Source organism: Capricornis sumatraensis, chromosome 13 (genome assembly GCF_032405125.1).
Source record: "Capricornis sumatraensis isolate serow.1 chromosome 13, serow.2, whole genome shotgun sequence".
NCBI classification, from domain to species: domain Eukaryota; kingdom Metazoa; phylum Chordata; class Mammalia; order Artiodactyla; family Bovidae; genus Capricornis; species Capricornis sumatraensis.
In genome coordinates this window covers 28,310,063-28,328,018 of record NC_091081.1, presented here as the reverse complement: position 1 = coordinate 28,328,018, position 17,956 = coordinate 28,310,063, and the positions used below count along the sequence as shown (strand labels likewise).

At 39.9% G+C, this 17,956-nt stretch overlaps 2 protein-coding genes across 2 annotated transcripts in view; one reads left to right on the top strand and one right to left on the bottom strand.

Annotated features, from left to right (window-relative positions):
- AK9 (adenylate kinase 9) overlaps positions 1 to 6,779 on the bottom strand; it is a 115,129-nt gene extending 108,350 nt beyond the window's left edge. The window contains exons 1-4 of the mRNA XM_068984940.1: positions 6,663 to 6,779; positions 4,887 to 4,950; positions 3,315 to 3,367; positions 3,123 to 3,219 (exon numbers count right to left, since the gene is read on the bottom strand). Of these exons, the coding sequence (XP_068841041.1) occupies positions 3,123 to 3,219; positions 3,315 to 3,367; positions 4,887 to 4,950; positions 6,663 to 6,779 (331 nt within the window). The remainder of the gene's footprint in view (positions 1 to 3,122; positions 3,220 to 3,314; positions 3,368 to 4,886; positions 4,951 to 6,662) is intronic.
- An 8,147-nt stretch (positions 6,780 to 14,926) lies between these two features.
- FIG4 (FIG4 phosphoinositide 5-phosphatase) overlaps positions 14,927 to 17,956 on the top strand; it is a 181,126-nt gene continuing 178,096 nt past the window's right edge. The window contains exon 1 of the mRNA XM_068985104.1: positions 14,927 to 14,992. Within this exon, the coding sequence (XP_068841205.1) occupies positions 14,927 to 14,992 (66 nt within the window). The remainder of the gene's footprint in view (positions 14,993 to 17,956) is intronic.

The following is a 17,956-nucleotide window of genomic DNA, read 5'->3' as shown; positions in this document are numbered from 1 at the left end:
CAGGGGCTGCCCAGACCAAGGCTGTTCATCAGTCACTTGGGAAAATGATTTTTTCTGGAATATAGAAAGAGAATGCAGAGAGGGGCTTCTTATGGTACCCAGGAATTGACTCTTCCTTTTTATCTTGGGTGAGGATGCAGCTCATGGAATCTGATTTTGGCTCAAGGACAACACAGCATGACAGGCTGTGAATAAAAGGTTTATAACTAATAGATAATGTAAAGTTTTTTTTTTTTAAATAGTGATAGACGCTCCAAGTATAAAAGGGCTCTGGTACAGAAAAACATTGATTGGATCTGGCAATACTTTACTGTGCAGGGTTCCTGGCAGCACATATCCATCTTTGGGATTTTGGAATCATCAATCACCCAGCCTCACCCAGGCCCTGACCCAAGTTAATATCTATTTTGAAAGCCCTTCACTTTCAATATTGCTTCTACCATCTACCAGGCTGCTGGATAAGACCAAACATCAGAAAGAATCCTTGCTTAGCAGAGAGTTTCTAACTGTGTTTAGCAAAGTGCTAGGTTCCAAAGAAATTTCTCTGGGGCTGCTGTAGGATGGGTGAGGGGAGGCTGGGTAGAAGGGACTCGACATCCTGCCTTCACTATAGCCTTTAAATGAGCCCGGTTGTGTATGCCTAGACTGAGGCCATGCACTTGCATGCTGATATTATGGCCCGCGGGCTCAAGAATTATTATACGACTGACTTTTCCTCTGCTAGCTCCCAGGACCAGTACCAGTGTACCAGAAGTCTAGGGGAAAGAGGAATACATTGAATGATACCAGGAGGTGTAACTGGCAAAACTCAGAAGCTTAGGAAACTCAAAGACAAATAACCAGTTTCTTTAGCATAAAAAAACACAAGCTGCTAGACAGACGTATGGGCAATTTATAGATTAAAAGGGAATTGTGACACATGAAGCAACAGCTATATGTGAAACCTGGTTGGTTGGATCCTGCTTCAAACAAACAGACAACAAACTGAAGCCAACTAGAAAAAAAGTATATGACGTACAGGGTGAAATTTGACCACAGATGGGTTAGTAGATGAATTATTATTAATTTTTAGGTATGATAATGGTAATATAATAAAATTTAAAGGAATCCTTATCTTTTTGAGATACAAACTAAAACATTTACAGATGATATGATATGGATTAGCTTCAAAGTAAAGTTGGTTGGGGGAGGGGTATAGTCAGAAGTGTGTATAAATAAGACTGGACAAGAGTTGTCATTGTTGAAACTGGGTGATAGACACATGGGGGATTTTATACCAGTCTCTCTACTTTCATTTGACATTTTCCATAATAAGTCAGAAAGGTTATGAATATTGTGAATGGCAAGCTGAGTAGATTTATTTTTCTAATGTTTCTTTTTTTTTTTCTCTTTTTGCCAGTACTTATAATTTATGCCATCTTTTTGTGACTAAGTCACTCTAAACTTTCATAAGAGGTAAGGTGAAGTAACAGAGAAGGCAATGGCACCTCACTCCAGTACTCTTGCCTGGAAAATCCCATGGATGGAGGAGCCTGGTAGGCTGCAGTCCATGGGGTCGCTAAGAGTCGGGCACGACTGAGCCACTTCACTTTCACTTTTCACTTTCATGCATTGGAGAAGGAAATGGCAACCCACTCCAGTGTTCTTGCCTGGAGAATCCCAGGGACCAGGGAGCCCGGTGGGCTGCCGTCTATGGGGTCGCACAGAGTTGGACACGACTGAAGCTACTTAGCAGCAGCAGCAGCAGCAGCAAGGTGAAGTAAAGAAAAAACAAAAAGATATTTGCCTATATACCTTTATATATAGTCTTCAGTTTCAATCATTATACTTTTTGAGGTAATTTAGTGACCTATGCTGGAATTCTGTGATTGTCTTTTTTTACCTTTTTATTCATTTTACTTTCCTCATTCTGAGTGCTTTTCCTAAGTTCATTCTCTTCGTTGGAGGAGGGAATGGCAACCCACTCCAGTATTCTTGCCTGGAGAAGCCCCTCGGACAGAGAAGCCTGGCGGGCTACAGTCCATGGAGTCACAAAGAGTCCTACACGACTAGGAGACTAAACACATTCTCTTTATTACTGATCAGTATATAGTTAAATGGATGGATACATAAAGTATATTTATATGAAATAAAAGAGATATGTGGATATATTAATATATTTATGTATTAAATAGTTCATTCTGTATATCTAGATCTTTCTTCATATAGATTATATATATATATATCATCTACATCTCTGGCCACTGATCAACATCAACATCGACTGCAACTAACTATATATGTATACACATGCACATATATACAGTCTTCAGTGAGAAGTCTGCTGTTGCTATTTCCACTATTGATTTTCACTGTACTGCACTTTATTTGTGCCCCTGTATTCTTAATAGTCACAGCGCCCTCTCTTAATGTACTGAGACTATAAAGCAGATCTCTATATTTTTTTTCTCTCATTCAGTAAATCTCTTTCAGGTGGATGATTTTCTCCCAAACATATCTTGATTCTTCTTTCTTCTTTGGCAAATGCCATAGAGTTTGCCCTTTTCCTTTTAGTTATTCTGAACTTCAGTAGTCTGTCTTGGGAAATTAGGCCCAAAGTCCCAGTTCAGCATCTGTTTGAGCACAGAGAGATTTCTTGGGTCCAGAGTCAGAGGGTAGACTGGATAAAGGCTGAAGCCTGCAAGTATCTGGAGCCAGAGGATAAGTTGGTGCCATTCTAGTTCCCATTTCTGTCTTATGAGTGTGGATTAATGCAGAGAAATCTAACCATTGACAGGGCTTAGTAATAAAACTCAGGGCAAATAGGAAAGCAGTTATCAGAGGCTGTCAGCACTGCAGGAAGGGCCACAGCAGGTTATTGGTGCTTTTGCTGGGTAACACGTGGTTTAAAGAAGGCTGAATCACATAAACTTAAAATTTGAGAACAAATGTAGATTCTGAAGAACAAAAACAAGTAAACAAGCAAATAAAACTATCAGAGTTACTCAACTGAATTCAGACTCCAGGATTCCTGTGCCAGGGGAAAAAATAAAAACTGCAACTCCAGGAATTATTTGTGCCTCAGATAAACCATGAGTCTTAAGGTTGCTCTGAGAGCCACTGACGTATACAAATGAACATACCAAAGTGAGAGACTTCTGAGGAGTTCAGCTTCTCCAACATTAACTTTGTGACAAGTTCATCTGGAATGCTTTGGCCACTGATCAGCATTGACTGCAACTAAGAACAAGCATAGATATCGTATATGATTGTATAATGTCCATGTGATACACAGCTTTCAAAGAAATCATAACAGTTTTGAAACTTAGATTTACCATAGCTCCCGTTATAGTGTCACTGGCAATCTGTTCTTCCAAAATTGGTAAAGCTAAAATATGAATTCAGAATATTAGCACAAATTGTTCTGAGAATTTCAAGTAAGAAACATATTTGTGTGTTTTTAACTAGTAACACACATTGATCTTTGTGTCACTTTAGAGTTTACAAAGCACATTTACACTCATTATATCATCTAAGCCTATCTAAAGTACAAGGTAGCGGAACGTATTCCATAAACAACTTCTCTCGGACATTCACCCAGCTAAAAGATCCTGGGGAAGCTAACTTCCCAAACACCTTTGCACCTTGCATGCTTGTGCTCTGTGTAGTATACCAGGGAATACGGATGAAATGAGGTTGTATATGACAGTGATCTGGAAATTAGTATTATACAAAGTATACACTAGCATTAACATTACTAGTCCAGATACTTTTATAACCATGCATAGTTATATCTACGGCCCATTAATTTTGCATACTGATTGTATAAAAGGAAGTTATACATCCAGAAATGTTAAAAATAGATAAAACTCTGAAATTAATCTCTAATGACTTGGTTCCTTTTTAAGAGGAGATATTTAATCCCATGATGAAAGATATTCTAGGAGAGAAATGACAGGGGCATAACCTAGGGGAGGACCCAGGAACCTATGATGTCCCTATCTGCTGTTAATCTAGGATAAGTTTGGTGCTTTTTAAGATTTCCTACAAGTGGATTTTATTTTGATAAAGAAAAAGGGGACATTTTTAAAGTTTTGGGTGTGTTTGTGTTACGTGTTAACAAATTGTTCTCCCTCCAAGTTGTACCAGATCACCATTTCACTAACAGCATGTGAAATGCTCATTTGATAACATTCTTACCAACAATGATAGTAGAAACTGTAAGGATTCACTGCCAATCTATTCAGCAAATATGGATCAGATTATTTACCTTAGCATTTCTTTGAATAATAACAAAGTTAAACTCTTTTTCGTATATTTGTCCATTTTTATTTCTACTTTTATGAATTATAGATTCATTCTCTTGCTTATTTTTCTATTAAGGCATAAATAGTTTTATTGATTAAAAGAATATGTATGTACAAAGATACAAATCCCTGTCTTATATATTGCAAAGAATGAAAAGTGAATTACAAATGATAAAAAATAAAATTAATCATTGAAGATAATTCAGTCCTGGGAAATCTTCCCATGAGCAGCTGTGAGAGTTCCATCTCTTCTCATCTTTCATAGGGAGATACCCACAACACACATATCCCCATTCATTCTAAATTATGCAGTTAGAGAACTGGAGGCAGTAGAATGGAGTCAAAGATGTTTCATAAACGTCTTAAATTCTATGACCAAAATTAAGACTAACAAAAGGGCAAAACATGTTTGATGCTATTTTAAAGATAACATTAAACAGGGTTGGTAGTGATGTCTGATAAAGCAAATACAGCAAATAACCATAGACTCTAGATAGTAAGTAGATGGGCGTATGGGTGTTCATTGTATAATGCTTTACATTTTAATGCATATTTGAAAGTTTTCATAATAAAATATTGGGGGGGAAAGGTAAAATTTACCTTCTACACGAATACATTTCCATGCCTGTGTTATCTGTTGGGCTAATGTTGTCTTCCCAACCCCCTTAAAAAGAAAGAAATTATGTAAAACCTAAGAGAATAGCTATTTTCCAACAAAACACAATTTTTAAAGATTATATTAATAGGTACTACAATTACATAAATATTATCAAGTAAAATTTTTTCCATACAATAAATAAAGAATAGATCCTAGGTATGAAATATTTATAGCTTCATTTTTCTCTGTTAACTGTCCCACTTGTCACATTTTGTGAAGTGATTTTTTTTTTTAATTAAGAAAATAGTCCTGAAATCAGGAAGGTATACTGTAATGGTATTCTAGCCATTGCCCTCTTGAATTGTTAAATTTTATAATTCTGAATACAAATCATTGTGATAATATTGCGATTCATTATTTTATTTCCTTATGGTTTTTCCAGTGGTCATGTATGGATGTGAGAGTTGGACTGTGAAGAAGGCTGAGCGCCAAAGAATTGATGCTTTTGAACTGTGGTGTTGGAGAAGACTCTTGAGAGTCCCTTGGACTGCAAGGAGATCCAACCAGTCTATTCTAAAGGAGATCAGCCCTGGGTGTTCTTTGGAAGGAATGATGCTAAAGTACTCCAGTACTTTGGCCACCTCATGCGAAGAGTTGACTCATTGGAAAAGACTCTGAAGCTGGGAGGGATTGGGGGCAGGAGGAAGAGGGGACGACAGAGGATGGCTGGATGGCATCACCGATGGATGTGAGTTTGAGTGAACTCCGGAAGTTGGTGATGGACAGGGAGGCCTGGTGTGCTGCGATTCATGGGGTCGCAAAGAGTCAGACACGACTGAGCGACTGAACTGAACTGAACTGAAAGTTTATGATTGTGAATGACTATATGTAAAGACTTCCATATAGTAACTTTCAAGACCAAAAACTTGCTTCTCAATAGACATCTTTGAAAAGTATCATAGTTTAAAGATAAAAGCTCACTTTAATGAAGTAATGTTTACATCTGATTGCTTCCACTGTTGACTTTTAAAACTCCATTATGTTTTTAGAAACATAATAAAAGTTATTGGAAACATTTCTTGACTCTGTCCCAGAGTCTGTAGTAAAGCAAGTCAAGAATTGGGTTCAGTCCTAAGACTCTGCTATTCCAGAGAGGCTTTTATATTAACCACCTCAGGCCCTTTAATGGTAGCTACCAACTAGCTCAGTGGCTGAAAACAGTTCTCATCTAGAGGTCCTTACTAGGAAGGAAAGCTGTCTTACAACAGCCATTCTTGGTTTCTTCCTGTTTTGTGGAAAACTGATACATAGGTCCACTAACAAACTGTGGGTGAAGATGAAGCACATTCCGTCTCAGCAGCTCTAGACACTGATGGGAGAATCTTCCGTTTGTCTCCTTAGAGTCCTGCCTTCACATAACCAGAGAGCCTCCCAAAAAACTTCATAGAAGTTTTATGTGAAAATTGAGTGTGAAATAACTTTGGATCACATACTATTACTAATTGTCATAGAGCAGTGCTTTGATGAGTTAATTTTTTTGTAATATAAAAGCAAAGATAAATATAACTTAGGTTCCTTTTCAGTAATAGTGTACAAGAGGAGAGAAAGTTATAATTTACAACCAGCACTATATCAGAGTTCAAGTCATACAATGAAAGTCTAAAAAACAATTAAAAAATTAGCACACTATGTGGTTTTCATTCTTATATGGTAACATTAGATTATGACTTTAAAATTTTTTAATTACATTGAATAATAAGTTAGAAGAGATAACTTACTGGTTTCCCAAATACAACAAAGCAAACAGGTTTAGACAACATAAAGTTTATGTCAGCTTCATCTTCGTTAAATATATCCACAAAAGGATGCTTTTCTGTCTTCTCTTGAGAAGTCATAATACAAAACACTATAGTAAGAAAGAGTAAGATTGTTAAAGTGCCTAATTTAGGAGAAATAGGCAGGCAGGTTGGGGAGAACTAGAATATTCTGTGAATTTACTGAGCTCAGAAGCCATTCCACTTCAATGAGAGATGGGTTTTGCCAGTAATGGCAAATAAGTTAAACTGATCTATGAAAACAATACTTGGTTCATAGTTTGAGACAGAAAGCAAAAGCCAATATATGTTACATAAAAGACAGCTAAAATAGTCTCTTTGAAAGACTAAATTAAGGAAAAAATACACACATGTACATATACACATAAATGTTTTGATGTGTGTATTCTATTGAAGGTCAAATTAGTGTACACACAATCACCCCCTAAAAGCTCAATAGCAGACACTTAAAAATATCAAATTAAATGCTATATGTATACACACACAAAAATTTGTCTATGGGTATGTATGTAGGGCCTACTGGTGGCTCTGAAGGAAATCCTAATGGAAAAGAGAAAATATGTAGAACTGAAAAACAATGAAACTAATATATAACAAAATATATAAGCTTACGATTTAAGAAGTTAGAAAAATAAAAATAGGAAAAATATTTAAAAAATTAATTAATTAGAAAACATTATAAAAAGAAGGTCAACAAAGCTAAATAGTGGTATTTTGAAAAGATTTACAAATAGAAAACTCTATCAAGATTGATCAAGAACAGAAGATAGAAAGCACAGACAATATTAGACATTAGTTTTTTAGAGGTGTGTTTTCTCACATCTCAAAACTAAGATTTTCCTATGTTTTTGTTTTTTATTTCTTTCATTATAGTCAGAGAATGTTCTCCATGTTATAATAATTCTTTGAAATTTGTCGAGTCTTGTCTTATGGGTTAGCACAAGATAAATTTTTTAAAAAATTCCCTAAATCTTTGAGAAGAAGAAACAATTTATATTTGTTTGATGTAGTATTCTTTAAATGTTGACACAAGTTTGTGAATTTCATTGGTTAAGTCTTCCATAATGCTTAATGATTTACTGTCTACTTGATCAAACAATATTAGACATAGAGGGAAGCAAAACAGAGAAAATAATGCTACAGATAGATAATAAGATGCTATCATAAAGTTATCCCAAATAAATTTGAAAACTTAAGCAAAACTGACATTACTAGAAAAATCAGCTTCTTAAGAAAAAGAGAAAAACTTTAGTGTTTCTATAACCATTAAAGAAATGGAATCAGTAACTATAAGTCTTCACACAAGGAAACCAGATGGTTTTATTGAAGTGCTCCAAGTCTTATAATTATACAGACAGTCTTTCAGAAAAATGATAAAGTGGAGACTTCTTACATCAGTTTATGGATCTCATATAACCTCCATACCTAAACCAGAGAATAGTGCAAAAAAGCAAAATTATATGCCAATTTCATTCATGAACAAGATTCTTAAAAATCATAATCAAAGTATTAGCAAGTTGAATTTAGCAATATATGAAGAAGATAAGATTACACTAAGTTGGGTTTCCTCAGGAATTCAAGGACAGTTTAATATGGGAAAATTAATTTTCATATTAAAATAAATTTAAGGAGAAAAACTATATGATCATCTTAATAGAAGTCTGAAATAATTCAGCACCCTTTAATGAGCACTAAAAGATAAACCTCTTACCTACTAAGAATAGAAGTTCTTTTATTGTTACAGTGTATGACAAAAAGATAACCATTATATCTAATGATTAAATACTTAAAATATTCTTTTTTAAGACAAAACTGTAATTATTTCCAGATGATATGATTGTTTACATAGAAAACTCAAATATACCACAGATAAATTTTAAGAATTAATAAAATAGTCCAGTTTGCTGAATTCAAAGTCACTATACAAAATTCAGTTGTATTTCTATAAATCAAAAATAGCTAGAAAGTGTAACCAAAGACAAATATGACCTAGCAGCAAAAACATAAACTAATAATTTAATTAGGATTAAACAGAACAAAAGACATACAAGCCCTTTATGGAAAAGTTATAAAACCTTATGAAAATATTTTAATGAGCAGACTTTCCATGAAAGATGGACCAAAACTTTGTGCTCGTGGTCTGGGAAATTGCTCATGGAACCATGAAGAATGTATTAGAGGGGAATAAATGTGTGTGTGTGCGCTCAGTTCACTGCAGTTGTGTTCGACTGTTTGTGGCCCCATGGACAGTAGTCCGCCAGGTTGCTCTGTCCATGGAATTCTCCAGGCAAGAACACTGGAGTGGGTTGTCATTTCCCTCTCCAGGGGATCTTCCCGACCAAGGGACTGAACCCGCATCTCCTGCGTCTCCTGCACTCCAGGTAGAGTCTTTACCATTGAGCCGCTGGGGAAGCGAGAGGGGGCTATATCCTTCCAGGTAAATGTGATATGGTTACATTTTCTGTGGAAGTTAAGAATATTCGAATGGGCTTAAAATACCAATATTTTTTTAAGATGACAATATGAAACAAGATGTAGTAAGAAATATTACTATTAAAAAATTGAGATGAAAACTTCATGAACTAAAGGCCTGAAATTTCAAGATTAGAAAAAAAAATACCATGAAAATTAGTATAAAATGTAGTTGTAAAGGGGAAAATGCATCTAAACGTTTTCAAGAGATCATGCATTTATTAAGGAGTCTCCATAAAATACAGTAAAATCAAGGCCCCAAAGCCTGGGATGGAGATATGTAGGTGGATGTCTAAGTACCTTGAGTCTTGAACCCCAAATGCTCTGCATTAATAGAAGTAGTTTTCTCATATCTGGAAAAGGGCAGCTTCTCCTTGCCTCACCTGAGGCAGGTGCCTCAGAAAACAAGCTTGACCTTTACGAGGTCTACCTGTATTTTCTCTCATAACTTCTAGAGCAGTAACTGGGGTTAAGCGTCAGCCCAGCCCAACCGGAGGCAATGGATGGGAAGAAAGTTATGCAACTAAAGAGCTCAGGGCCTGACTGTGATGTACCAACTGGAACCAGGAGAAAATGCCTAGGAAAGATCTTGAGGGTGCCAGGTGGGGGGAATGTAGACTGGATAGGAGTTGGTTGATATGTGGGCTCACTCACACTACTCATAGTTTAACATCCTAGCTAGGACACCTAGAGCAAGTCCTAATTTTCACTGCTGATAAGGTTACTTGATGCTTGGGAGAAACCAATAGACTATAGTAAATGAGGTGAAAATGCCAGACTGCCTTAGAGGACATAGAGAAAGGTGTTAAATACTCATGGAGGTGACATGTTACACAGATTTTTTATGTTAGGCCAGAGAACCATTAGCCAAATCTATTCTTTGGGATGGCCAGAGTATACTCTACTCATTATGATGTTAAAGAATGAGCTAGTAAGGGGGCACTGTCATCATTAAGAAGCTCAGAGGTGGCTGTCCTTTTGGGGGGCCAGGATTAAGGTAAGGGAGAGGCTGCTATGATACTGGTTTCTCGTGTGTCAAAGGGGCTGACAGGGTCTGGAAGAGCAGAGGCCAGGTGGTAGCAATTGACTGTCAGAAACAAAGTAGGCATAATTACTACACTGGGCAGCAAACCCAAAATGGGAACAAATAGGACTCACAGAGATCTATGGCAGTGTTGATAAACATGGACTTTCTAGGGATGAGACAGACAAACAGTCAATGAAAATGTTGATTACCTTACATTTCTAAAATGACACAGGGCAAATGAACCAAAGGCTGATGTCAGTAGCCACAGTGGAAATCATGATTCCTTGTTCATGATTCCAGAGCCAATTTACCGAAGGGAAGGCAAGGAGCCCTCGAGGATGGAGCCTACAAACTCCATAACAAGTACTGATAATAGGGATTCCCCAGCCCTTCTCCAAGAGAACCTACAACCATTAACCAGAGAAACAGACACTCTGGATATAGGAATATTCTCCTTTTTCACAAGCTATAGGACACAGGGTCTGAGCTGACATCAACACCAGCAGATCCAAAGTGCCATCATAGCCTCCTGTTAGAATGAGGGCAAATGGAGAACCAGGGGCAAATGGGGCCTTGGTCCAAGTCTATCTGTCTTACAGTGCATCCAAAGTGTTTACAGGATCACTCAGTGGTCATTTTCATGGTTCTTGAGTGCATAACAGGGACTGCAGCTGGCAAAACCTTCACTGGGGTATGCTAACTGTAGAGTAAGGGCCACTGTGTAGAAAAGGGCAAGTGGAAACCCCTGAAACTGCATACCCATTCCTTAGCTTCTGGCCAAGATAAACAATAGTAAATCATTCTGAATGAAATGGAAGAGTGCTACCCCCAAACTGCTTAAAAGATGCAGCATATTGTTGTATCGGAGAAGGCAATGGCACCCCACTCCAGTACTCTTGCCTGGAAAATTCCATGGACGGAGGAGCCTGGTAGGCTGCCGTCCATGGGGTCGTGAAGAGACAGACACAACCAAGGCGACTTAGCAGCAGCATGTTGTTGTATAGTTGCTCAGTTGTGTTTGACTCTTTTGTGACCCCATGGACTGTAGGCCACCAGGCTCCTCTGTTCATGGGATTTCCCATGCAAGAATACTGGAGTGGGTTGCCATTTCCTTCTTCAGTGGATCTTCCCAACCCAGGGATCGAAGTTGTGTCTCCTGCATTGGCAAGTGAATTCTTTACCACTGAGCCTCCAGAGAAGCCCTTAAAAGATGCACAGTCCTGTTTAATTCTATAGTCTGAATTTCTGCAAAAACCAGACAGATCATGACAGATAATATTGGGCCACTGTAAACTTAACCAAGGGGTAGCCCTAATTTCAACTGCTGTGCAGAGCCCTTTTGCTAGAGGGACACAGTTTCTCATACTTGATATGTAGCTAGTCAACTGGAAAATGTATTTTTTTCAATACACACCAAGGAGGAGGGTCAGAAGCAGTTTGTATTTACATAGAACAGTCAGCAGTGGACATTTAGTCTTACCCCAGGACTCTCCTGCTCTTTGTAACTATATTTATAGTACAAAGGGGTCTTGTTGATCCACAGTTTTGACAATACCAGGCCTGGTGAGCAGGAAATAGCCAGTGTTCTAGATGCCCTCATAAGATATATGAGCAGCAAAAAGTGGGAAATAAACCTTTAAAGACTCAAGGACCTGTTATAATATACTGGTGAAGTTTTCAAAGGCCAGTGGCCAGTCGTCTGGGGCATTCTGAGACATTCTCTGCAATGTAAAGTACAAATTACTATACCTTACACCTTCTACTTCTAAAAGGGAAGTGCAATATTTTGTAAGTGTCTTTAGTTTTTGGAGGGAGCATGTAAAACATTTGGGAATACTGTTCTGATTCATTTAAGGGGTGACTTGGAAAGCTGTCACCTTGGGCTTCCTAGGTGTTGCTAGTGGTAAAGAACCTGCCTGCCAATGCAGGAGATATAAGAGGCTTGGGTTTGATCCCTGGGTTGGGAAGATCCCCTGGAGGAGGGCATGGCAACCCACTACAATATTCTCACCTGGAGAATCCCATGGACAGAGGAGACTGGTGGGCTGCAGTCCGTAGGGCCGCAAAGAGTTGGACATGACTGAAGCGTGGAATCCCTCCTTGGAAAGCTATCAGTTTTCAGTGGGGCCAACAGACAATTGCCAACATTCGTTTGATCATAGAGAAAGGAAGGGAATTCCAGAAAAACACCTACTTCTGCTTCATTGACTATGTTAAAGCCTTTGGCTGTGCGGATCACAGCAAACTGTTGAAAATTCTTAAAGAGATGGGAATACCAGACCACCTTACCTCACTCCTGAGAAACCCGAATGTGGGTCAAGAAGCAACAGTTAAAACAGGACATGAAACAATAGACTGGTTCAAAACTGGGAAAGGGGTATATCAAGGCTGTATATTGTTACCCTGCTTATTTAACTTATATGCAGAGCACATTATGGAAATGCCTGGCTGAATGACTCACAAGCTGGAATCAAGATTATCAACAACCTCAGGTATGCAGATAACACCGCTCTAATGCAGAAATGAAGAGGAACTAAAGAGCCTCTTGATGAAGGTGAAAAAGAATGAAAAAAAAAAAGCTGACTTAAAACTCAACATTCAAAAAATTAAGATCATGGCATCCAGTCCCATCACTTCATGGGAAATAGATGGGGAAACAATGGAAACAGTGACAGATTATTGTTTTGAGCTCCAAAATCACTGTGGGTGGTGACTGCAGCCATGAAATTAAAAGATACTTGCTCCTTGGAAGAAAAGCTATGACAAACCTAGACAGCATATTAAAAGCAGACATTACTTTGCCAACAAAGGTCTGTCTAGTTAGAGCTAGACAGGGGTTTTTCCAGTTGTCATGTATGGATGTGAGAGTTGGACTATAAAGAAAGCTGAGCGCTGAAGAATTGATGCTTTTGAACTGTAGTGGTTGGAGAAGACTCTTGAGTCCCTTGGACTGCAAGGAGATCATACCTGTCAATCCTAAAGGAAATCAGTCCTGAATATTCATTGGAAGGACTGATGCTGAAATGGAAGCTCCAATACTTTGGCCACCTGATGCAAAGAACTGACTCATTGGAAAAGACCCTGATGCTGGGAAAAATTGAAGGCAGGAGGAGAAGGGGATGACAGAGGATGAGATGGTTGGATGGCATCACCGACTCAATGGACATGAGTTTGAGCAAGCTCTGGGAGTTGGTGATGGACAGGGAAGTCCGGTGTGTTGCAGTCCATGGGGTGGGTTGCAAAGAGTCGGACACAACTGAGCAACTGAAGGGAACACACTTAGCAGTTGGAAAATCCTCTAGCAGTGAGTTCTGGGATTAACAGGGGGCCCATCTCCTGGGAAACCTAGCACTTCTACCTAGGCTAGGTTAGCTGCCATTCCAGTACATCTAACACCTCACAGTAGGTGCTCAGTAAATATCTGCGGAATGAAGACATTATCCCCTGAAAAGGGAAGTGGGTTTAAAAAGCGGGGTTTATGGAGATCCCAGTTTAGTTTTGCAAGGAAAGGCACTGGTTGGGCGTCCCCGCAGGAGGTGGGATTCCATTCATGCAACACCAACATGCATCTTAGAGGTGAATTCCGACCCCTACTTACCTGGGCTCAGCAGACCCCGGCAGACTCCACCGTTTGGCCGAAGCCGGCTCCCTGGACGGTCTGTTGAGAGGTTGCCAAGGGATCTGTTGAGCGGTTGCCGAGGGAACCCAAGGCCGAGAAGAGCGCAAAGCCTCTTGGGGGGCGGGATCTATGGATGGGGGTCTATGATTTACTGACGTTTTCTCTTTTTATTAAATATTCACTTTTGTACCCAATTTTGTATTCATAATTATAATACCCTCCTTTTCACAAATATGGAAGGTGACGATCAAGGAGGGTACATGCATTGTCTATGTTCACGTACATCAGAAGAAAGAAATCTTTTAACGCAGAACTCCAAAGCCATTGCTACACCGTTACACTCCGCAATTCACTTTTAGAATTTAGAAATGGTTAAACTTATGCACAAACAAATATGTGGCAAAGTTGGAAATTTCCAACTTTAGGTGATTAAAAGAAATTACCTGAACCACACACCCTCTGGATAATATGAATTCTGTTGATTCTCCTAAGGGTAAAAATAGACAACAAAGAGACGGGAGGGAAAAACAGACACTCAGTGAAAGAACACAGTAGCTTTCCAGGAATATAAGGGCAGAAGTGGAAGTAGGCAGGGAAAACAGACCAACTTGGGAATGAATCTGTCCGCAACTCGGAGAACCGCTTCAAAAGAAGCAATCCAGTCCCAAATTATCCACTTTTCCAAAGAGAAGGACCACAGAAGCGAGAAATTCATCTAAACCCGCAACGCTCTTCCCCTCCCACTTTTCCTCCTGCCAGCATCAAATATGGCGCTCTTAGCTTCCTTCCCCGGCAGCACGCAGGTTCTGGAAAGCTACACCACCTCTCCTTGGTAAATCCTCCAGCCCCGCCCCCGCGCGTCTGGGGCGGGGCTTGCCTGGAGGTGGGGCGTAGGGGTCCGGAAACACCTGAACAGTATTAGCTATTCCCTTATAAATTTAGCGTCCAGCGGCGTTTTTCCCGGCTGAACCTGGAGTCCAACTTCTAAGGCGTCTCCTCGTCGAATCTTTTGGGGGCAGCCCAGAGGCTGCCGCAGTTTGGGCTGCGGCCTGGTGCCCTGCCTTGGGGGCCCCCATATTAGCTCGAGCCATGCCCGCGGCTGCTGCCCCCATCATCAGCTCGGTTCAGAAGCTGGTCCTGTACGAGACTAGAGCTGTGAGTACCCCGCGCCGTGGGGCGCCGGCGGGAGGATGGCGGCCGAGTAGGTGTGGGGCAGAGACAGCATTCTGCCCCTTGGCTCCCCCCGTTTTCTCAGTTCCCTTATCCCCGCAGAGGGGAATGTGTCCGGGGCTGGGGGTGGGGGTAGGGGCGGTCTTCGCCTTGTAATCGCACCCTGGGCACTGCTGTTTTTGCATGCAAACATTTCCACTTAAAAAGCCATGGTGGGAGCACACGGGCAACAGGTGTTTGTGGTATCTCAGGAACTGTTAATGGGGCTTTATACGAGTTACTGAATTCTTTTCAACTTTCAGAAAGGCTTAAGAGTTCTGCAGTTCACTGGTTGCAGTACAGGCAGGGGTATGGAGAGTATTTTTGATCATGGCATAGCATTGCTGAGATTGATGTTAATTACATGCGCTCTAATTGCTGACATATTTCTCTTGATTTGAAAGGAAGGAAAAACGTGTTTTCTTTAAAGACAGTCGATTTGTTTGGGTAACATTGTTTTACTTTTCACTTGACTTTTCCAACACATTTTATTTTATTTCGTCAAATCGCCATGAAAATAGTTACTCGTAGAATAAGCAGACTCGTTTTTAGGTTACTCAGTTCAGTCGCTCAGTCGCGTCCGACTCTTTGCGACCCCATGAATCACAGCACGCCAGGCCTCCCCGTCCATCACCATCTCCCGGAGTTCACCCAGACTCACGTCCATCAAGTCGGTGATGCCATCCAGCCACCTCATCCTCTTTCGTCCCCTTCTCCTCCTGCCCGCTATCCCTCCCAGCATCAGAGTCTTTTCCAATGAGTCAACTCTTCGCATGAGGTAGCCAAAGTACTGGAGTTTCAGCTTTAACATCATTTCTTCCAAAGAAATCCCAGGGCTGATCTCCTTCAGAATGGACTGGTTGGATCTCCTTGCAGTCCAAGGGACTCTCAAGAGTCTTCTCCAATACCGCTAGTTCCCTAAAATTGAGGCACCATCAGTCGAACGTGGGCTGTCTCTATTAGATAGGAGAGTATAAGAAGATACTTATCCTAATACTTTCTTGGTTATAACAGGGTCGTAAAAGCTTGTCTGCCTGAGGTCATCATTAATGTAGAAACAATGTTGGCCCTAAGTTAATTTTGGTGAAGGCTTCATCTGATTAGATCCAGACCAGAAGATGAACTTACCTAAGATACTGTGTATGCAGATACCTTCCCCCTGAGGAGAGCCATGCAGAAGTATCATTTTGAAACAAAAGCTTCTGCTTTCTGTACAAATGCTAATCAATGTCCCTAGTTAGAAACATACATACTATGTTTAAAACACATCAATTTCAGCCCATTAAGCCGCGCATGCCAGAGGACTGGCTGATATGTGAATGTTCTTTCTAAAGCAAAATTCATATTATAGGGCTTTTCTGCTCAGAAACTTCAGTGGCTCCCATTCTGAGGAGAGGAAACTCTGCATCTCTTGAGTTGCCATTTAATTACTGGCGACTAAATAGATCCAAGGAATTTAAAAAAATGGTATCAGGTTGTATTAATGAGAATAGTAGCTAATACTCTTGGGAGAGTTATATAGTCCAGGCACTGGTCAAAACACTCTACATAGTTCATTATTTAATCCTCATAAAACTTCTGAGGCAAATATTGTTGCTATTACTATTATTATTTGGTGAAGGAAAAAATGAGGCAAAGAAAGATTAGGACATTGGATGGTGTGGGCTGGTAACTGGTGCCAGGCGCAGATAGTGTGTAACTGGATGGCAACAAATTGCGTATATAAATTGAGAGTAAATGACTAGAAATTTTTACAGCAATTTGACAGAGTAATTGTATTTTAGATGAATCAGATAAACATAGGGCTTGTGGATTATGTCTTTGGTTTTTTGTTTTCAGCTTTAATATGGAAATTTCAAGAAAATACAAAGTAGAATAATAAACTCCCATCTAGCCATCACCCAGCTCCAAAATTACCAACATTCTGTCATCCTCTATTACCTATAACTTGTTCCACTTCCCACCCACCACATATATTTTATATGGTTCTTTTTCTTTAAAATTTACATAAATTGAATGCACAAATCTAAGCTACAGAATTTGGACAGAAGCATACGACTAAGCGACTTCACTTTCACTTTTCACTTTCACGCATTGGGGAAGGAAATGGCAACCCACTCCAGTGTTCTTGCCTGGAGAATCCCAGGGACGGGGGAGCCTGGTGGGCTGCTGTCTCTGGGGTCGCACAGAGTCGGACACGACTGAAGTGACTTAGCAGCAGCAGCATACATGTGTAACCACACCCCTGTGTTGTCACAGAAAATTCCCTTGCGTCCATATCTGGTCACCTGTCCCTTCCCTCCTGGCAGGTAATATTCTGTTTTTTACATGTTAGATTAGATACGCCTGCTAAAGAATTCTATGTGAATAGGATTGTGCATACTGTCTTGAGTCTAGTGTCTTTTGCTTGGCATCATGTCTTTGATGTTCATCCATGTTGTGTGTGACAGTAGTTAGCTGCTGCTGCTTCTTGAGTACTCATCCACTGGATACATGTTCCACAGCTTTGTTTATCCCTAAACAATATTGACTTAGAATGTTACCACGTTTAGCCTGTTGTCTCTTACTGACCTGTCTCAGAAGTGTAGGCCAGGGAAGAATATGAGCCAGGGGAGGGGCTGTCCTCCGCCTCAGGTCACGTGCAGACAGGAGAGAGAAAGCAGGGAGCAGACACACTAGTACCTTTAAGGTGGTTGGAGTGGAGGTCACTAACTTATTAAGGGCTTGCCTGTAAGTGGCTGTTTTAAAAGGTGCTCTGGGAAAAGCAAACCAGGAATTTATGGTGGGACTCCTCAGCTCACTGGTTATCTAAATGTCCACACTGTTGGTGTGAGCAGGGACAAATACTGAAAAATGCCTAGGGACCACTCAAAACAGTGTTTTTCTCATCACACTCAGGTACAGTGGATC